The 23,001-nt window shown below is 40.4% G+C and overlaps 1 protein-coding gene across 1 annotated transcript in view; it reads right to left on the reverse strand.

The window, feature by feature from the left end:
- The window catches only part of LOC128732596 (translational regulator orb2), a 414,401-nt gene that overhangs the window by 302,180 nt on the left and 89,220 nt on the right, over positions 1–23,001 (reverse strand). Inside the window, exon 2 of the mRNA XM_053825875.1 lies at positions 5,628–5,678. Within this exon, the coding sequence (XP_053681850.1) occupies positions 5,628–5,678 (51 nt within the window). The remainder of the gene's footprint in view (positions 1–5,627; positions 5,679–23,001) is intronic.

The raw sequence follows: 23,001 nt of genomic DNA on the forward strand, positions 1-23,001 counted from the left end.
TGCATTTTCTTTTTCCTTGTTGGGGACCTTGGACCACTGCGACCAGTTCTTTGATCAATTATACATACTTTTTATGTATACTTCTGGACGGATAGTGTGGCACCCCTGGCACATGATAATCATACGGATTTTCATATGTCTGTACGTAATACTGATTTTTATCTTTTACATACACATGAAAATGCTAGCTGGGCGTCAAACCAATCATTTCGTGTGGTTTCCTCACCTGGCACCACGGTGCTGGCCTCATTGACGACCGACCGCATCCTACCCAGCTAGCATTTTCATACGTATAAAAAAGGTAAAAATCAGCATTGCGTACAGATATGCATGCTAAATAAATCGTATTTCATGCGCAAAATTGGCATATCCGTACTATTTTGGAGGCGATATACGTGATTACGAATAATTTTGAGCGTTACGACTATATAAGTATTTATATACGATAATATCCGATTAAGCGCGAGTCGCTCCGTACTACTCTACGATTTTGTGCTGAAAATCGTATGTATGTCAGTCATTATCATTATATACGACAGAAAATCAACTTGATCCCACTTTATCCAGTTTTAGTTACGATTTCGAGTTTGTTAGGAGATATTTACGATAGTTTTCGTACATTGATATACGAGTTGGTGCTAGCTGGGTACTCCATCCATCTTTCCTATTAACGCAGTTTTTGAAAAGTATTTGCGCCAACCGATGTATGACTAATTCTAGTCATAAATAAGGTTATGCAACTAACAGTGCTAAAACTCTGCTTCTTTGTTTCGAGGGTCGAAGGACCTTCCTACCTTCCACAGAGGATTGTAGAGCTTCATCCGGCATGTCCTCGTAGTTCTCAGAACTCAGAAAGCTGGTCTAATTACCGAATGTTTAACCAGGAAGGGAGCGGCTTTGTCGCGAGGTATAGACCGTCGATTGTCTTGAGCGCACATGTACTGCTACTAGGTAGTGGACCGAGTCAATATCCGCGCCTCGTAGGGAGCGTACGTTGGTGATGTTCGAGAAAATCCGGTCATCGATGAGCATATGGTCGATTTGGTCCGATGTTCGTTGGTCAGATGATCCCCAGGTGGCTTTGTGGATATCTTTGCGGGGAAAAAAGTGCGTCTGATTACCAAGCCTCGGGAAGCTGCAAAATTGTTGCATCGCTGGCCGTTATCGTTCATGTCGGTGTACAGGTTATGGGCCCGATCACCGGTCTATACATTGCTTCCTTACTGATCTTGGCGTTCATATCCCCGTTGACGAACTTGATGTCCCGTGACGAGTAGCTGTCGTAAGTTGCCTCCAGCTGCGCTAGAACGCTTCCTTCTCGTCGCCGGGTCTACCTTCGTGTGGAAAGCGAACGTTTATCATGGTGTGATTGAAGAAACGGCCTTCTATCTTCAACACACACACATCCGCTCGTTGATCGCCTTCCAGTCCTTTACGCGTTCCTGCATTCTGCCATTCACTACGAAGCCCATTCCCAGCTCGTTAGTCGCTCCACCGCTCTGGTTAAATTGGTCTTTGCTGACACGGATCCTCCACACCTTTTCGTCTTTGCGACAGATCTCTTTTAGTGTCACGAAGCTCTAACGGATCAGGCAGCACCCTGTTGCCACCCATGAAATTCAGCGATCTGCAGTTCCAGGTGCCAAGCATCCATTCCATATCCTTATTTCGTCGGCTTTGTCCGTACCGAATTTTCCGAGTCGAACTTTCTTGAACGTTCGTAGTAAAAAAGGTTTAGATAGGTAGCCTTACTAGGGCCACGCAACCGGGTCTCGCGATGGGGTAGCCAACTTCTAGTGCCTAGAGGACACAGTGCCTCGCCTTCTCTGTCGGTACACGACCTTAGATTCCACCGAGTTACGGGTTAAGATCTACTAAGGTTCCCCATCTTCCGGTTAAGAGGACATGAAAGACTAAAATTTTTGAAAAAATAATTTTTTTTTATTTCAGCTTATTTTGATACTAAATTTGTAATGATACGACCATGGGAAGTGGTCGAAAAACGATCATACACATAAGCATTCCAGTGCGGCATGGAACAACTTCGGCGGAATAAAACGCCGCTCCTGGAAAACCACGATTTTCAAACTTTATGTACCTTTTTCTCAGAAACTACACAACGTCATGGAACAATTTTTTTTTGTTTTGTTGGTAGTAGCTTGGCAAAGACTTTTATAACTTTTCAGTTTCGTAAACAAAACACAGCTAGAGAAAAAAGAAAAAAAAATTTTTTTCATGCATCTATTTTTCTTCTTTTCCCGTGGTCGGATCATTACAAATTTGGTATCAAAATAAGCGGAAAAGATTGCAGAATCAAAATCTGAAATAAAAAAATAATGATTTTTTGGTCGTTCATGTCCCCTTAATACTACGAGGAGACAGGAGGATGGGAGTTGCTGGGTAAAAGGTTAAGGATGGAGAATGGACGGTGATGGCAGCAGATTGCCGAATGGATGTATTTTCATCAACCGTACAAATATAGGTTAATAGTGTGAAGTTAATATAACACATAATATTACTTTCACGCGAGCGAGTATGAGAAGCATAGCGTCCAACGCTTACGCCAGTGTGCACACATTCAGCTACCTACACCCTCGCGAACGCACAGCCTCGTAGCGTCTTTCTGCATAGCCTGCTCACAAGGCAAACAACTCGTGAGCAGCAAGCTGCCAGTGTGGGCTAGCGACAGACTGGGCTACAGATTTTGCATTGATTTTTCTTTACTTCTTCTTACGCCCTCGATTCTACACACGGGTGGGAGGGCGAATCTTCGCGCGAGCATTCGGTATCAGCTGCTCGGGCTGCAAAGACGAGCGAGAGTGAAGACCGTGGCTATTAGCTAAACACATTCGCAAAAACTCGTCGTAGCGCATGAATGAATGAGAGCGAGAGTCCCAAAGGGATGCTTTTGCCGGCGCGTTCGTTAGAACGAGTACGCATTGACTGAGTAGTTAACCGCCTATCTTCTCTGCGACAGACACAGAGACTAGTCACACAAAACCAAAATTGTCGCTGCGGTAGTGTATGGTGCTTGGTTTGAATGGTAAAATTGGAAGAGCGACAAAACTAGATACTAGACTACCTAATAGAAGGGTGCGACTGTGTTGTACTTTACTTAATCCGTAGATCAAAGGTATTGAACAACCCAATATTTGTTTAGTCTATATATTGAAATTTTCCAGTTCATCCAGACTTCAACTTTCCACTTGCTCAAATATTTTCCATATTATCATGTTATTATTTACACACAACTTTCACCTCAATCGTTCTCAGTCAGTCTGGCATTAAACGTCCGATAAATTGTTCAACTTTGTGACCTTTCAAGCTCTTTCCAATTTTGTTTTTTTTTTGACAACGATACGTACATTCTTTTCTGTCGCACAGTTGCACAGTTGTTCAAGTTGCTCCAACAGATTCTAAATGAGTTCGCAGTCAAATGAAGCGCGAAACTGATTCGGTAGTGAAAAACCACCCTCTTTTCGATGTCGAATCGATCCAACTCCAATAGTGAGTCGAATAAACTTTCTCGCTCGGTTAGTTCCAAAATCAGTGCTTAAATCGTACGAGGAGCCAGCATCCAGCCAGCGGCGCCGTTAACGTCATCACTTTCAAAAGGTTTGCTTCTCCAACAAACGGCCGTTATTGCCGTTTTTTGAAGTGTTAGCCAATTTGGCTGAAAGCACCGTCCGCCGTCGTCGTCGTCGTCGTCGTCGTGAGAGCGTTCCGATGCGCCGGAAAGGTTAATATTCCAACATTATAAACATGCTTTATCCCGTTGAGAAAGGGGGAGGAAAATACATTGACGGTTAGGTCAGATTTTCCCCCTTAATACATTCGGGAGAGTAAGATAAAAGGATAAAAAGGGAAAGCATTTCGGGTCCGTCCGCTTGAAAAACGAAAATAAAGAAAAACTTTAAAAATAATTTCACTAACATCCACCGAACGAGCAGCGAGGAGCTGTGGGCTTTTGCTTTTCGTTTTGTTTGAATTCGATGCACTTAATCCGTTGTTTACGGCCTCATTTGATTATGGGCTCAACCCTACCGACCACCGTGTCCGTACGCGTACGACGAAGAAGCCAGGGGAAAAGCTGTCAATTTACTTCCTTCTTTTTCCGGTTGCCGTTCTGCCTCCGGTTTTGCTGTTCTGTAATTTTTTTTTGGGAAACAGCGGGAAAACAGCCGTAAGGGCAGGCAGTACAATTGAATTAGTTGGGGTTATGAATAAATTACCGGTCGTAACGGATTTTCGCGAGCTCGACTCGTAGGTTTTGGGTTGAATGTGAAGAATATTTCCGTATGGGAAAGGGTCGTACAACAGTTCGATATCTTGTTGAACGACTAATTTCAACTAACAAAGAGAGGGACGGAATGAACATAATGCTGCTCGTTAATTCGGTTGATATCTATTCAAAAACAATTTGATTTGTTCAACATCCGAAAAACAGACAACGCTAGCGTACCCATTTGCTTGATCATTATTGCTTGTTGTGACCCTTTCCTTCAGTGTTTGATGTAATGATGTGATAGAATAACCCTTTACTTCATTCCAATCCCCGAGTCGACTGTTCCTGGATAATAACCTTCCTAGATTACCGCCACCTTCACACTTTTTATAATTTACTTGATTGAAACCACTAAGCTTTTAATTTTACGCATATATTCAATTTTAGCCACAATTATTTAATTAGATTACATTTACTGAGAGTACACAAAAACGGCTTTATTCTCTGGTAGTCCTTATATCACAATGGCTGGTCTTATAATAAAAATTGTTCTTAGTCTTAACTATATTTTTTATAATGGCTCTCTTCAGCATATTTTATCATTTGCATCGGCACTCAAGAGTTATAAGCTTCATCGACTCAAGAGATAATTGTAGCGTTAGCGATTCGAGCAGCATTGGGCGATGATATTCTGGCAGGGTAAACTACTCCCTCGTATGCCTGTCTGTTCTAATTCCGTGTCTGAGAACAATGAACTATTACAAAGTACAACTGTCAACATTGCTATCGTAACTGTTATGATGCCAGTTTTGCCCTTATCCCCCTATCGTTTCACGACAATGGCGCAGATCATCGTGCGAAACTAGCTTTTTTTCGGGACGGTGACTCCTCCGGAGGGAACACTAGATTATAATATCTCAAAGCCAACACCGCAGGTGGGAATGCACCGGTAAAGTTACCCAAAACGGAAACGAGGCTGAACTCTTCCTCGCCGGCATCGCTTTCATCACCAATGGAGTGTAGTTTTTTTTATTGTTATGTTTATTGAAATCGACCGAGTGCTGTTGTACATGTCCCTATCGAAGCAGGTGTGATATCTGTAGGAGAGGAAAGCAACACAAAAGCGCTTGTGATGGGTGGGTGGGGAAAAATATTTGATTAAAATGGACGTTGTAACATAATGCGAAAACCGAATGTTTAGCGAGTGTATGCGATAAAACTGCGCCGAAAAAGGGGTAGAACGATGATGATTGGAAACGGGAACGGCCAATCGAATGGTGGCAATATTTACAAGTTGCTTGAAACTTTGTTTCCGGATCGCTAGGCGGTAGTGGATGGAAACGATTATTTCTTCTCCGGAGAGGAATAAAAACAAGAGGTGACGATAAGCAGCTAAACTTACCGTGCAGCTGGGCCAGCGATTGAAGGGTGTTTGTGTTGCAGTTGAGGAATCCTGAAATGGAAAGCGAGAGACAAAAAGGAAATTTAGCATTCAGTTTTTCTGCAGGTTAATCGACTGGATGGCGGCACCTGAGGGGTGGCAATTCGGTTTGAATTGGCAATACGGCCCTGAAGCCGATTGGATTTATTCAGAATTTTAAAGATTTAAAAATATTTCTGTCTTTATTTAAGTATTTAGTCGTATTGTTTAAAAAGACTGCCAAAAATATGACAATCTATCACACTACTGCATTACTACTGTGATCATTTTTATAAAAAATTTCTTATCCGCCATCTTTTTCATCTTTCTTAGAAGAAAACGGTCAGAAAAAAGGAAAATAAAAAATCGAGGATTCTCTGGACAGAGTTATTATCTCTATTCCATTTTTTTCCCGTTTTCAGACTCTCTTCTGTTTTACTTTTTCTTTAATCCGTTTTTCATTTCTTCTATTTCCATTCCGTTTTCCCGTTTTTTTCATATTTCTCCTTTTTGATCTAGTTTTACCTCTGTTTCCTTTCATTTCCTCTATCGATTAGCCGTTTTCTCTCTCGTTATTCTTCTTTTCTCTTTGGGTTTCTCTGGTTTTCTTATCCATACTCCTTTCCCGTCTCTTTTTCCCATTTACTTTACCCCACTGTCCACTTTTGCCCGCTGTTTCCGCTTCACGTTGTTTGCCCTTTTCTTAAGACCTGAATAATCCCTGTTCCGTTTCTCCCTGTTTTCAGGCCCGTTTTTCCTCGTTTTCCAGTCTCGTTCTTTGTTATTTTCTACCCCGTTTAGACTTTTTTTTGGTTTCTTTTTTCGCTTTCCTTCCCGTTTTTCGTTCGTTTGTCTGTTCCGTTCTTCCCCTTTGCATGTCCTGTTTTTCTATCTTTTCTGTGATCTAATTTTACTCCCTGTTCTGTTTAATCTCCCTATTTTGTCTCCGTTATTCCGTTCGTTATCGTTTCTCCATTCTCGTGATCCCTTATTTTGCCCAGACTGGACAGAAAAAGATAAAGAACGCAGGACGAAAGAAGAAAAATGAGGAAAAAGAAGGATAAACCTAATGGAAAACGAAAAGAAAAGAAACAGCAATAGAGAATAAACGAGTCAAAAGAGGAGAAAAAACGGGTTAAAGTAGTACGAGAATGGAGAAACGAGTACGAACGGAATAACGGAAATAAAATAGAGGAAAAAAAAGAAAACAGAAGACAGAAAAGGAAGAGAAGTAGGACATAAAAAGAAAAAGAACGGAACAAATGAACGATCGAAAAATGGGAAGAAGAGCGAAAAAAGAAGACAAAAAAGTCCACGAGGAAAACGAAATAGAGATAATTCAACACTCAAGAAAAAGACGAACAACGAGAAGAGAAAAGGAACAGCGGCCAGAGACCAGGAAAAGCGAATGGAAAAAAAGAAAAAATGAGACAAGCAAGGGAATATGGAACAGAGAAGAGCTAATCGAAAGAAAGAGAGGAAACGAAAGTAAAAAGAGGTCAAACTAGATCTAAAAGGAGAAATATGAAAAAATGGGATGGAATTAGAAGAAAGGAAAAACGGATTAAAAAAAATAAAGGAAAGGAGAAAACGACGAAAAATGGGTGATAAAAAGAAAAACCAGAGAGAGTTGTTTCCAAAACCGAATAAAAAGAAGGAAAAGATGGAAAATTGGGAATAAAAAGAGGGAAAAGATGGAAGGAAAGAGGAAAACGGCACAAACCGAGACGAAAAACGGGAAGGAAAGGAGATAAAAAGAGAAAAATACGAAAATTAGAAACAAACAGGAGGGAAGAAGCGAAGAAAAAATATCTGAAAACGGGAAAGAAAATAACAAAAAACGTGTGGAAAGCATGCGGACAAAACAGAACTGAAGATAAGAAAAAATGTAACAGGAAGCGAAGGAACACGGAACAATGAAATAAGAAATACGTGACAGAAAAAAAGAAAAACATGAGAAAAAAACGAATGAAAGGTGAAAACAAAAACTAAGAAAATGGTACAGAAAAGCAGAAAACAAAGGGAACAGAAGCGGAAAACGCCCAACTAACAATTTGGATTTTATTGCACTCTTATGTTGGCATTTAAGACCAAAATTGGTCTTGAAGACCACCATAAGAGTACAATAAAACTCACATTGTTGCTTGGGCGGGACAAAGGAAGAGAAAAAGCGAAATAGAAGAAGTAAAACTTGAGAGAGTGAAAAATGTCAATTTTAATTTCAAGAAAAACCTAGTGTCTAATTTCGTGTCCACGTTCAGTTTGAAGCAAAATTTCATGTTCAAATTAGTCCAAATTCAATTTACTAATTTACTGTTTAATGTCAAGTTCAATTGCATATGTGATTTTAAACCCCATTTCATATCTAATTTAATTTCAAGTTTAGGTTCAATTTTAAGTCAAATTTATTCTCTGATTTCAAATCCCACCTCGAGTCTAATTTAAATCCAATTTATCGCCATTTTCAACTACCATTCCTATTTCAATTTTAAGTTTAATTTCGATCCTAATTTCAAATCTATGCTCAAGGCAAATTTCATCTTTAATCTAGAACCCGCGCTGCGAATCACGGCTAACACGCTGACAGACGACCAGCGTCACGCACAGTACCTTGCAAGTCGTAAGGTCCTGCATAGTGTCGTCGTCCTGACAGTAAAAACAAGTTAGATTAAAACTTCTCGGTCGGTGGTTTCTACAGTGGACGGAGGAAGAGGGACAATTTGTGTCTAATAACCCAACCCATGTCGCTAGCTTAATAAGGGGGGTTGCGCTGTCTCCTTTTGTCCAGCGCCCCTGCGGTTCATAGGTACACGGGAACCAGCGAGCCACATGCGGATGTTGTGGGTTCGAATCCGATTATAATCTCAGATTATAGCTTGGTTCGACCCATGCGCCTTCCAGCATTGGTCAAAACGACTATTTGTTAAGCGTAGCTACCATTACCCCCCCCCCCTTCATTTCTTCAATTTTCATTTCTTTCCCCCAATTATAGAACCACCGTTTCAAAAAAATATCTATATATAAGAGCCTTGTCTGTAGCCAAAACGATGTGCGCGATATGTATTTTCGTGGTAATAATCGCCCACATTAAGCAAAGATTCAAATCAATCATACAAGATTGCATTCAAGATAAGCAAAAGTAACGTAGTTGCACCTCATAGAGTTACATGGCGTTAGTGTCACATAGCGTTCTCCAATTTGCTCTCAATCAGACGCGAGGCGACGCGCGCCGGTTACAACTAGTTAGTATATATGTATGACCGCATTTCAAGGTCAAGACTAAAAACATGAGATTAATCTATCTTTAATCTAACTTTATTTTGCAGCAATGCTTCAAAACTAAGAGAGTCCGACTTCAAATATTATTAAATGCCCTGTGTCAAGCCCGATTTCAAATTCAATTTCAACTCTAGTCATTTCAAATTGTGATATTAAATATAATTCCATAAGTGATTCTGGGTGTACCTCTCGCGGTTTCACTTCACCGTGGCCTTCGACCCATAGCTCTTTTCGGTCGATGGTATCATACACGGCGTAGCAGTCCACGAACATGAACATGGTGATGGAATGAGGGAACTCTGTATTGACAACCCTTATGAAGGATCCGTTGTTGACCGCCCATGTTGTCTCACTAGTGAAAAAGGAAACCTTCTATCGCTCAACTTCATTTCGTCGAACATGGGTTCGGCATCGCGTTAACTCTGGCTCCGGCATATCATCGGTCACTCCAATGGCGCTTACTTCTCCAGTTCCTTTAGGACATCTATCGATTTCGGGCCTAGCGCAGACCCTTACAGTAGAAGAGACGGGCCATAATTTGCGAAACACCGACGGTATTGGGATGCTCTACCAGCGTTCTTCAGTAGTCCAGGTCCTACGTTTGGGCGTACGTTACGGGACTTACAAAGCACGGTAAGTATATATTTACTAAAACTTATTCATCCAGTGACACGTACTGTGCTTTTAGTACTACGCAACTTGATGATCCATCATCAGTCTCTATCCAGCGAAGCCTTGCTGCCGGCACACACCAGCTACTGAACTTCGGATATACTATTAGAACGTTCGAGGACTTCGAACTAAAAATGTCTTCTTTCTGACGACCAAATGTGATTACAATGTTGTTGTATTGACCGAAACCTGACTGGATAGTTGTGTCAATTCCGTGCAGCTCTTTGGTAAGCATTTTACCGTCTATCGTTGCGATCGAGACACGTGGCGGTTGATGACGGAGTTTGAAGCGAGTGAACCACCCTCGCTACCCCTCGACTCTAACCGTCCCGCGCTAGACATTTCTGTCAGTTTAACAGAGCTGATATATTTTGTGGATATCCCAGACGTTTCGAGTTTGCATTTTGAGCTCGCAGTGCTTTTGGGTTACTGAGCGTTGCCATTGCTCAAATTGATTAGCAATTTCTGGAGTCCTTCCCGCCTGTTGATGATGCCCTGGAGTACTGCAACTCGGCTATTAAGCCAGTAATCGCTCGTCTTGTTCATTACCGAAGGCCAGCTCGAAACATTCCTTGGACTAATCAGCGTCTCCAGCAGCTTAAAAGTCACAACTGTGTTGGCAGCATCTATCGAAAATATAACCGATATCTCTACAAGCAGTACACCTCTTTCAAATGTAGAACGATCTTAGACGCAATCCTTAATTATTTTGCTCGTTCGTAAATACCAAACCGTTCAGTTAGCTTCGAAGTACGATGCTGGTCTGACAAGCCAATTGTCGTATGTTCGAATCTCGGCTAGGCGGTGCTAGATAGAGTCTTGAGGATTTTTCTGTACTCTAACAGCCGGCCGCGAAGTCTGTCGATAAAGAAGGGTCAAGTATTAGAAGGACGCTTAAGCCCAAGGCTTTGCTCTGCTAAATACCAAATGTAAAGAAGCGAAGCTTCCGGGTGACATGTTCCTTGGTGATATTCATGGCAGTTTGCTAACTGGAAAATGCACTCTCTTTTCTGAAACCTTTTATCGTACATTCCATAAGACTCCTGCCTCAAATGCTGAAGTTGATGGACACTATTTAATCTATCACTCTGGCAATGCGTATTTTCCAGCAGTTGGAAGCTTTCCGAAATGTTTTTAGTATTCAAAAAAGGGAGATTTCATCACTTTGTGCGTGCTCGAAGATATTTGAAATCGTTATGAATGATGAGCTATACATAATCTGTCAACACTGCGGTTTTTGACCGAGTTGATCGCGGAATTCCTTTAGCAAACCTCGAAAAACTAGAGATTTCGTCTGCTGCTGTGGATTGGTTCCAATCTCGTCTGATGAACCGCACGTTTTGTGTGAAAATAGGACTGCAGATATCAGCATAGTTTACGAATATCTCAGGAGTACCGCAAGGTAGTAACGTAGGACCACTGCTCTTTACGTTGTTCATCAATGATATTGATACTTCCGCACTTCCGGATGGTTGCCGAAAACTCTATGCAGATGATGTAAAAATATTCAAAATCATTGAAATCAAAACAGTCTGGATTGCCTTGAGCTTCTGTAGTTTGTTGGCGTTTTTCAAAATCGGTGTTCGTGTTCGCAAAAATGTTGAATCAGGTGATTTTTAGTTAGACAGGAATGGGTTCAAATTCATCAAATCCAATTCTGAACGGGTACCAGGGTTTCACTTCAGGAATTCCATCAAGAACTTTTTCGAGTTTAACCACCTTACAGCATCAACGTTTCCAAATCACGGCGTAACTTCTTGGTTGATTTGATCGAATCCAAGCCAGACAGGACGTCGTCCGTTTCAGAATCGATCAGAATCACTTCAGCCGCCGCTACCGGATAATTCGTGTTCCCTCACGGGCTAGCTGGACAAGCGAGAAACGTAGCCGCTGAAGTTCAGTTCTAACACCATCAACGCTTCCGACGGGTTGTTTCGCCAGTAGATTCTCTGGTATCGAGTCTAGGAAGGGTCTACGAGAATTTTTCGGCACATTTTCAATACATCGACAGAAAAAACGTAGGCGCGTGTTCGGAAACGTAGGACAATGCTGAACAGGTCACTTTCGCTGGTGAGTCCTATCATCAGCACGTCATTCAAAGACAGTTTGCTTGCTTTGGCTGTTGCACAGAAAACAACACGAAGCTTTGTGCTATTACTGGATGGCTGCAGGATGCAGTGATGCCGCAGGTAGTATGTCCGGAGACCAGATGGATCTTCTTCTTCCTTTATTTCACGGCAGTAACCCAGCAATTGGTATTCATCGATGACTTATCCAGATCTCGTACCAATCACTTCTGCAATTACAGAAATCGATTCAAAGCCAAGGATCTGGAGCTTACCAATTGATTTACTCTCTCATCACAAGTTCGCTTGAAGAGTTCCTCAAAACACTCTTCCTCAGTCATCATCATCCCTAGCTCACGGATGTCTGCTTGTTCAAAGAACCGCTGCAAGCATGCTTCCAATTAATCGGTAACAGTTAGATTGGCGCACATCGGAGAATCCTTTTCCTTTTCTTCACGACGAAATCCGACAGCAGCGGTGGTTTTTGGCACACTTCTATAGAATTCATCACTCGGGCAGGCAGCAATATGGAGGTCCTTCCTAAGGCAGTTGAAGCAAAAGTTTAAGGCCGGAACACTTGAAGTTTTGATACTGACCGGAGCAAAAGTCACATGCATACTCCGGTATCGCTATTGCTGCATGCGAGCCCGAAAAAAATAACCATAACACGAAGATAAAAATTATGGTTACAGCAGGTTACAAAATACAGTAAAAACAATAAAATTTATCGTTAGAAAAGATAACCAAACCATCAAACTTATTAATGTTCACCATAACTTTAATGGTTTTCAGAGATTCTACCATAAAAATGACGGGCTGTTAAGCATCTTAACAATAAAAAAATCAAGTTTTTCGCGAACAAAATTTTCATTTACAGTAAAAGTTATCGTTCTTTTATGGTAATTTTTTTAGGCCGGAAAACAAAATATAATTAAAAAAGGCAGTAAATTTATGATGCAATTTGGCCAATTCTATAGCATAAAATAAGAAACAAAAATGTGAATAAAATTTGAATTTAAGGCACTTTTACAATAAATTGTAGATGCATTGTTTCTACCACAAAAATTAATGTAATTTTTTTTTCGGGAGGACTTTGACGATCCATTTTTCGTTGCAGGATTTTTGACGGTTGATACTTTAGAGGTTGCCAAAGCGGTAGTTCTCTTATACTGCTCCAAAATCACGCACCGCTGCTTCAGAAACTCGATCATTTGTTCGTACTCGGGAAGCTCTGATTGATTGGTCGAAGCCTCCCAAAGTTCACGGGTCTGGTTGTCCAACGGGTCTGTCCATAGCGTTACCAGAAACAACTGTGACTGTGACATTCCGGTTAGGTATTGGTTGAACTTGACTAGGTTGTCGACGTGACGAGTGCATTCATCCACTAGCTTCCGTAGACCCTTTTCCATATTCAGGAGACCAAGAATTTCCCACTCGAGGATTAGACGTTGGTTTCCGAAGCGCCTCATAATTGTTATTCTGAAGCGTCTCCAGATCAATTGCACCCGCGGCATCTCCCTTCAGCGAGTTTTCCAGGTGATACAACTCAACGGCGTCCGAATCGTTCGATCGTTGTACCATATCCTAAAACATGGGGTTGAAGCGTGGCCATCCCGGATAGAAATGCACAACGAATATTATTGTAAAAACATTACGGTTACTATGAATTTTACTGTTTACAACACTTTATGCTGTAACTTCACTGTACCGTTCTTGGAAAAAATTTCATGTAATTCGGCAACAATGCAAATTGTTTCGAAGCAGGAAATAATCTCTATCTAAGGTCCGATCCTGGGCAGGTTGAGTTATTTGTAGACACAAATTGTGTCTCTTCCTCCATCTACTGTAGAAACCATCGATCGAGAAGTTTAATCTAATTCGTTTTACTGACGGGACGACGGCATTATGCAGGCGCTTGCGACTTACTTGTTCGTCTGTTAACATATTAGCCGCGATTCTTAACGCGGGTGTTCGGGAAAAGGCTCCGTACCTATGGAATAGACCAACCTCGTTGTTTCTACGTCTTGACATCGAATGAGGTGTCAGGCATATAATTAAGTTTTTATAACGGTAGATTTTACAATTGGCAGAAGGAACGATAGAAGACAGTAATGAAACAAAGAGTCGATAGAATCTAACAGATTGAGATAAGGCGTGAATGGGAAAGAGCGGAATTTGTTTATGTAGGTGTACTGACCTCTAATACTTTCCTAATATGAGCGATGAATGCGGCTCGAAAATCATAATAGTTCGAAGCCTATCAAATTCATTGTCATAATATCTTTTCAAAAACATGAAATACCGTAATTTAAGGTGAATTCTGCAAATAAAATTGTAGGCTTTCGGATTATTAGAACAAAATAAAACCGACTGATTAGGTTTTATTTTGTTCTAATAATCCGAAAGCCTACAATTTTATTTGCAGAACTCACCTTAAATTTCATTGTAACTTCGTTGTAAAATAGTGTAAAATTAATAGTGAATGTACCACAAATTTTACTGTTTTTGGTTTTTATTTGTATGGGAAAAAGCCGAAAAATTTAGTGTTACATCACTTAATCACCCCCTTATTCGCTGTAAAATTGGCGGTTTCCATTAAAATTTACTGTGAAAACAGCGGTATTCATGGTAACTTCAGTGTAACTTTTACAAAGATTTTCACTGTTTCAATGCGGTTTTTCGAAGTTTTTCAATGTTTGTAATAGTGAAATTTAATGTTTTTTCGCTATACATTTTTATTCGGGCTACCATGAAAATGACGGGTTATTAAGTATCTTTACAATAACGTCGCCGAAAAACGTCGATTAAATCGAACAAACATTGCGGTGGCGGCGATTATCTGAAATCAACATCTTTACAACAAAAAAATCTATTTTTTCGCGAGGAAAAATTTACATTTACAGTAAATGTTATCATCCTTTTATGGTATTTTTTTAAACGAATAAACAAAATATATTTAAAAAAGGTAGTAAATTTGTACTGAATTATGACCAATTCTGTTCCATAAAATAGGAAACAAAACTCTGATTTAGAACTCGAATTCGAGACAGTTTTACAATAAATTTACCATAACTTTCAATGTCCACAATAAAAACTATCGTAGACACATTGTTTCTACCACAAAATTTAATGTAAATTTTTTTTTCGGGTTGCTGCTTAACGTCCGTCGAAGGTTGGAAGTGGAGCACGATATTACTACGTTTCGATGATCATAGGTTGATTTGATGGTGAGTTTGGTGCGGTCGACGTATTTTTCCTAAAATCTAATGCATGAATGAATGCACATAAAGCTTTCTTTATGATACCACGTGGTGTTTCGAAATAAATATTGGCAACCATCGTGTAATTAAGAATCGTACGACTACTGTACATGTATAAAACTACCTTACAAATTAGGTTTTGATCCGACAAATACAAGAGAATTGATAGTAAATTTGCCTGTGTTGCAATAATTTCCGTATTGGTTTCCCAGCAGCCAGCGGTAAAAATCGTTTCCATCATTTCTAGATTGGAATACTTCCGCAGGGACCTTTTAAGCATGGATTCGTCGCCGAAAGTTTGCTAATTACTTTCCTGTTTGTGTCCTACAACCAATCCAACCGCCTTTGCTTTTCGTCCATGTTTGATACATTTTCGAAGCTCCAATCGTTCCCCGGGGAACGGAACAACCGTTTGTCCTCGTCGAATGTTTTGTCACAGGTGCAAAACTTATCCCCCCTCCATTTCCGTGCTAGCTAGTTCTCTCACACTTTGCTCCTGTATTCTTTTTCCTCCAAATCCAACCAACACAATATCCCTCCGGTATTCATTTTGGCCATTCTTATTTGTCATTCCGGCGTGCTTCCGTTCGTCGTCCGTGTGCGCGATCGGGTCCGGGTGCCGATAAACTTTTATCACTTTTATGAACTTTCCAGATGTCGCCTCTGTATCGGTCCCCGAAGAGGCTAATTATGAGCTAGCATGTGCAATCCCAGTTCGAGGGGGGGGGGGGGGGGGGGCGAGTCCAGTCCAGCGTCCGTCAGCCTCGACTCGTCTTGACAGATAGAAAAGTAGTCGTACTTAATGAACGGCCATTAGCATAAGTCGGATTAAAACAAAACTCCCTTAAGAGCACAAGAAGACCAGATAAAAGATACTCTCGACGACAGTTGCACACAAAAAGCTGCTGATAATTATAAGGATTTTGTTTTCTCTGTCCGTCCGCTCCGGGGCCAGGAGCTTCTTATCGGAAGGATGAAAAAAGCACCCTCGCACACAATCGGGTGTTCCATCCGTTAACGACAATTGAATCGAGCGAGCTGTAAGGGAAAGCTTTCACTTTCTTTTCTTGTCCTTTTGTTTGTCTTCTCGCATTTTTTTTTGTCCTCCGATACGCTGGAAATGAGATGCTGCTTAAATAGCCGTCAGTCGGTAAACAAAGGTGAAACAAAAAGATCAGTAGACAACGGTAAATGGCTGACCAGAATCGACTCCCACCACCAGCCGGCTCTTCAGTGTCAGTTCGCCGGAAAAATTGTGAACACGATTTCCTCGGTACCGGTCAAGACGAAACAGAAAAAACACACCAACAGAACCGAGAAACAAGCGAGGAATACATTTAATTACTCCCTGTAGTATTTATACGCCGATAACCTAACAACAGCCCAACTAAACCGTGCGGATCCGGAGAGTGAAGCGAAAAACTGGCAACGAAATTAAGTCCACCTCGATGAGAGCTAATTGCCCTCCGCCTGGGCACGTTCCACTCCACCCGTACACACCCGTGGCACTCGCGTCCTGGTCGGTTCTCGGTTCGGAAAGGAAGACTCACAATTAAATTTTAATTTTTTATGTTTGTTCTTCCTCGACTTCGGCAAAGGCAAAGGCAAAGGCAAAGGTCGTGGGCTGAGAAATCTCAACCAGTAAATGGACGTTCGTTGCTTCGCCGAGCATTAATTACAGTCGGAAGTTTAATGCCACGCCCGAGTTGAGTTCAAGTGATATTGAGCTGTTGAATCTGGTGAAGCCGGCCAGCTTGCTGCGTATACCCGAAAGCGGGACAGTCCGGTTCCATTAATTACCGAACGCGGGTCCGCCCAGCTGGCTTCGAGGTACGCGATGCTGGACTATGGACAAGCCAGTCATCGCATGTTCGAATCTTGGCTGGGCGGTGCTTCTAGAAGTCAGTAGGATCATCCCACAATAACACAAGATCGTATTAGAATACCCACATTAAGTCGTATGCATGTTAATTTTACATTGGACTTGCATAATGACTAGAGTATGTCAAAGCGAAGTGTACAATAAAGGTTGTTTTGGAGTTGTGCAGTTGTGCATATGCAACTTATGGTTGTGAATTATAAAGCAGTATGCAGTGTGGATGATTGTAATATTTAGTTATATCTTAATCGTATATTGAGTAGTATTAAATTGCGTGTTCCAAAAACTGTTCCGAATTTATTTTATTGCTTAGTCAACAGGTAAAAAATTACCCCAATAACAGATTGTGCTACATAACTATAGATGCATAAAGGTACACACGCATAAATTAACATAAATTAACATAATACACGCTTAAAACTACACTTATTAGTTTGTCGAGATACATTAAAATTAAATACGTTATAACATTTGTTGAATACACGAGACATGCTACGCATTGGTTCGTGAAGTCCATAATTTGTTCTCGCAGGATCAATGCTGTGAAACGAATAGGACCAAAGATTGCGGCGGCGTATGCTGGCTGATATCCAAGGTACTGAGCAGCGCAGAACAATCGATGTGTTCTTGCAAGAGATCACCAATAAAGCTGCATTTCGTCTCTCCTCTAACAGTTCTAAATTAATAGGCATGCATCTGCTTTTATAGCTACCCGGGTAGAAATGCATAACGATTATTAATGTAAAAACATTACGGTTACTATGATTTTTACTGTTTACAACACTTTATGCTGTAACTTCACTGTACCGTTCTTGGAAATTTTTTCATATAATTCGGCAACAATGCAAATTGTTTCGAAGCAGGAAATAATCTATCTAAGGTCCAATCCTTGGCAGGTTGAGTTATTTGTAGACACAAATTGTGTCTCTTCCTCTGTCTACTGTAAAAACCACCGATCGAGAAGTTTAATCTAATTCGTTTTACTGACGGGACGACGACATTATGCAGGCGCTTGCGACTTACTTGTTCGTCTGTCAACATATTAGCCGCGATTCTTAACGCGGGTGTTCGGGGAAAGGCTCCATTCCTATGAAATAGACCAACCTCGTTGTTTCTACGTCTTGACATCGAATGAGGTGTCAGGCATATAATTAAGTTTTTATAACGGTAGATTTTACAATTGAAAGGGAACGATAGAAGACAGTAATAAAACAAAGAGTCGATAGGATATAACAGATTGAGATAAGGCGTGAATGGGAAAGAGCGGAATTTGTTTATGTAGGTGTACTGACCTCTAATACTTTCCTAATATGAGCGATGAATGCGGCTCGAAAATCATAATAGTTCGAAGCCTATCAAATTCATTATATCTTCAAAAACATGAAATACCGTAATTAATCAGCCGGTTTTATTTTGTCCTAAAAATCCGAAAGCCTACAATTTTTTTTGCAGAACTCACCTTAAATTTCATTGTAACTTCGTTGTAAAACAGTGTAAAACTTATAGTGAATGTACCACGAATTTTACTGTTTTTGGTTTTTATTTGTATGGGAAAAAGCCGAAAAATTTAGTGTTACATCACTTAATCACCCCCTTATTCGCTGTAAAATTGGCGGTTTCCATTAAAATTTACTGTGAAAACAGCGGTATTCATGGTAACTTCAGTGTAACTTTTACAAAGATTTTCACTGTTTCAATGTGGTTTTTCGAAGTTTTTCAATGTTTGTAACAGTGAAATTTAATGTTTTTTTGCTATACATTTTTATTCGGGCGTTCACCTGAGATGACGTAGAGCGAAGCGGATGAATTTTCGCTGAACAGCCTCAATACGTTGAGTTTCGTTCTGGTAGTAAGGAGACCAGTCGATGGACGCATATTCTAGGACAGGTCGCACAATCGAGCAATATAGAGTTTTCAAGCAGTAGACATCCTTAAACTTCTTCGCAAAGCGAAGTAAAAAGCCCAGCTGCGAAGAGGCTTTTGACACGATGCAAGCGATGTGATCCTTAAAGGTTAGTTTAGTGTCGCTTAGGATTCCCAAATCCTTGACTGTTGATTCGCGCTTTAACTGCACACCCTCTAAGGCATAGTTAAAGTGGAAAAGTGATTGTCTTCGACCAAAAGAGATTATCGAGCATTTGGATACGTTAAGCGACATGCGGTTCATTTGGCACCATTCTGCGAAAACTTCCAGCTGTTTTTGTAGGAAAAGTGCATCTTGTGGTTGTTTTATAGTGTAGTATAGCTTTAAATCGTCGGCGTACGAGAGTTTCATGCAATTCAAAATGAAATTGACATCGTTCATATATAACAAGAATAAAAATGGTCCAAGATGACTCCCTTGTGGAACGCCGGACCAAACTGAGAACGGAGATGAAATATGATCACCTATTTTAACAGACATGCTCCGACCGCCTAGGTAAGATTGGAGCCAAAGAAGCAAATGTTCATTCTTGCCTAGTTTATCAAATTTAGCTATCGCTATTTGATGATTCATACTATCAAATGCTGCGGATAAGTCTGTGTATATTGCGTCCACTTGATTGCCAGTCTCTATTTGGCGTACACTCAAATCTCGTTTTACGTCCATTACTGGGGGGACGTAAATCAAATCGGTCGTAAAAAAAGTGGACGTTAATTCAAATTTCGGACGTAAAACGAGAGGACGTTAATTCAAATTTTGGACGTAAAACGAGAGGACGTTAATTCAAGTTTTGGACGTAAAAAAAGTGGACGAATTGACATAATTGGTTCCAACATGAAATAACTCGTGATCCTGACCGTATAGAACGTTGGTGTCTTCGACAATGTTATTTAGCAGATCAAGGGCTTTTCGTCGGATTGTATGGATTATAGAATTGTCTCACTACGTGGCGCTAGTGTATATGTAGTACTCTTATGCAGGCTATATCTTGCTCTGCTGGCTATCTAGAAAGTTGCGGTCTTCGGGAAGGTTACTCAAATGACTGTCGCCTTCAAGATGGTATGGAAAATAGCGCAGAATTGACTCACTACGTGGCGCTAGCGTATATGTAGCATTCTTATACAAGCTTTATCTTGCGCTGCTGACTATTTAGAAAGTTGCGGTCTTCGGGAAGGTTACTCAAATGACTGTCACCTTCAAGATGGTATGGAAAATAGCGCAGAATTGACTCACTACGTGGCGCTAGCGTATATGTAGCATTCTTATACAAGCTGTATCTTGCGTTGCTGACTATCTAGAAAGTTGCGGTCTTCGGGAAGGTTACTCAAATGACTGCCGCCTTCAAGATGGTATGGGAAATAGCGCAGAATTTACTCACTACGTGGCGCAAGCGTATATGTAGCATTCTTATACAAGCTTTAGCTTGCGATGCTGACTATTTAGAAAGTTGTGGTCTTCGGGAAGGTTACTCAAATGACTGTCACCTTCAAGATGGTATGGAAAATAGCGCAGAATTGACTCACTACGTGGCGCTAGCGTATATGTAGCATTCTTATACAAGCTGTATCTTGCGCTGCTGACTATTTAGAAAGTTGCGATCTTCGGGAAGATTACTTAAATGACTGCCGCATTCAAGATGGTTCAAATTTGAATATAGGTCCCACTTTTCCCGGTTAATGAGGCAAATGGGACCTGTCGCCATGGTTCCGAAAATTCTCCTTAGGTTCATTTCATGTAAATCGATAGGCCCTTGTTGTAATTGAATCTTCGGAGTGATACCACTGAAGAGTTTCGGTGCTACAAAAATTTTAAAATAATCATAGGTGTGTATTATACAGTCGAATAAATCCTAACTAACTGTATGTTTTAATTACATATAATAAACATAATTGGGTCTACACGGAAAGAAATCTGTTTCTGTTTTCATGAATAAAAAATCATGAAAAGAAAAAGCTTGAAATGTTTAGAGATTCTTAGTTTTGCTGGCGTGAGCTGTGTGTTAAAAGTGATGAATGAATGAATGAATAGTGATGAATAGTTCAATGGAAAAATCTGCTACCATGGAAGGAAGAATCCCTTACGATAGAAGTAAAGGAGGCTATGATATCCAATATTCTGGATATGCAAATTAAACCATTGGTCTATTTTAATGACGGCAGTTCCGGTGAGGTAACAATGACGGCCGCTTTACTCGACGTCGCAAGTGTTGTGGTGAAAGAAGAACCTATGTTTCAGACTAGGTTTCAGACTATTTAGATCCAATTCTTCATTGAATGCAATGATGGCTATGAAAATACGTGGACGGGGGTTCATAAATACAACGCCTGCAACCATTGAGACATAGTGATTTCTTTTAAAAATCACTTGTGTGCATCATAATAGTTGAAATAGTAATGAATGAACAGTCCACAGATTATTGTATTAAATATGATTATGCGTAGCTTGATATGTTTCAATAATCTTACTTAAACTCGCTTGTGGCTTTTAAAAGGGCCGTTGGTTACAAATAACATTAAAGCTCAAGCACGTTCATCGCAAATATGATGTCGAATGTCCTTCTCTTTTGACATGAATGGCAACAGGCACGTAAGTTAGCGACGTCGATTCACCGTCTTTTGCTCTGAGAAGGTTTTACTAGTTTACTTTCACAGTTTACCACTTTTTAAATAGCAGAAAATATGGCAAATAGGCAAAAATTTCTATTTTATTTGTATAAGAGTCCTTATCCTCGTACCACAGGGGTGAGGAGTCTCAAAGCATCATAAAATAAATTCATGTCTCCACAAACACCCAGAAGCCAAATTTGGTTCCATTTGCTTGATAAGTTCTCGAGGAAATTGAGGAAATTTATATTTCATTTGTATGGGATCCCCCCTTCTTAAAGAAGGCAAAGGTCTAAATTCACTATAGAAAAAATTCTTGCCTCCAAAACCCCTCACATGCCAAATTTGGTTCCTTTTGCTTGTTTGATTCTAGAGTTATGAGTAAATTTGAATTTCATTTGTATGGGAGCCCCCCCCCCTCTCCAAAAGATGGAAGAGGTCTCAATTTATCATAGAAAAAATTCTTAGCTTCTGAAACCCCCACATGCCCAATTTGGTTCCATTTGCTTGATTAGTTCTCGAGTCTTGAGGAAATTTGTGTTGCATACCCCCTCTTACGTCCTCTTTAAAGTTGCTCTTCTACCCATCCATAAAATTGCTGGCCATTTTATCTATCCAACGGCATATAAATTGTTCAGTTTCGTTCAGTAGTTTAGTAGTTATTCGCATTCGAAATCTTTCATTCAAACTTTAGACTTCTATTTTCGTTTTCACAAAGTACTACTCAGTCCCAGTATAGTAAACAAAGACGTAGTCCTACGTCAAAATATTTTAAATGTTTGAGCAGTCACTGAAAACCTTGAGCTTTAACTCCATATTTGGTATGTACCAAAATAATAAAAATCAATTCAGTGGTTCAAAAGTGATAAATTATCAAAGAAGGAAAGCTTGGCAAAAGTTGGGATTTTTTGGGACCACTCTTTCTCAAAACGGGGTTCCCTAAGTGCCAAATGGAAAAATACGGGTGTAAATTTTGTAGAATTTTTATGGACGGTTGACCAAGCGGGAAAGAGAGGGTTAAAAAATACACAATCATCCTAAGAACCTTCCCCGGCCCCAAAAACCCTTCCACGTTAATTCAAATTTTGGACGTAAATCGATAGGACGTTAATTCAAATTTCGGACATAAAATGAAATCACGTAAAATGAAAGGACGGTTCGGTAACTTAAACTACCATTCCGAAGAAAGGAACTTCTTGTACAACCAAGATCATGAGTTATGGTAATACAAAAAAACACACTAGTGCCGCCGGTTCCATACCATCTTGAATTTTCCATACCATACCACCTTCAAGGCAGTCATTTGAATAACCTTCCCGAAGACCGTAACTTTCTAGATAGCCAGCAGAGCAAGGTACAGCTTGTATTATAATACTACATATACGCTAGCGCCACGTACTGAGTCAATTCTGCGCGATTTTCCATATCACCTTGAAGGCGGCAGTTGTTTAAGTAACCTTCCCGAAGACCACAACTTTCTAGATAGTCAGCAGCGCAAGATACAGCTTGTATAAGAATGCTACATATACGTTAGCGCCACGTAGTGAGTGAATTCTGCGTTATTTTCCATACTATCTTGAAGGTGACAGTCATTTGAGTAACCTTCCCGAAGACCGCAACTTTCTAGATAGTCAGCAGCGCAAGATACAGCTTGTATAAGAATTCTACATATA

This window comes from Sabethes cyaneus, chromosome 1 (assembly GCF_943734655.1).
Source record: "Sabethes cyaneus chromosome 1, idSabCyanKW18_F2, whole genome shotgun sequence".
NCBI classification, from domain to species: domain Eukaryota; kingdom Metazoa; phylum Arthropoda; class Insecta; order Diptera; family Culicidae; genus Sabethes; species Sabethes cyaneus.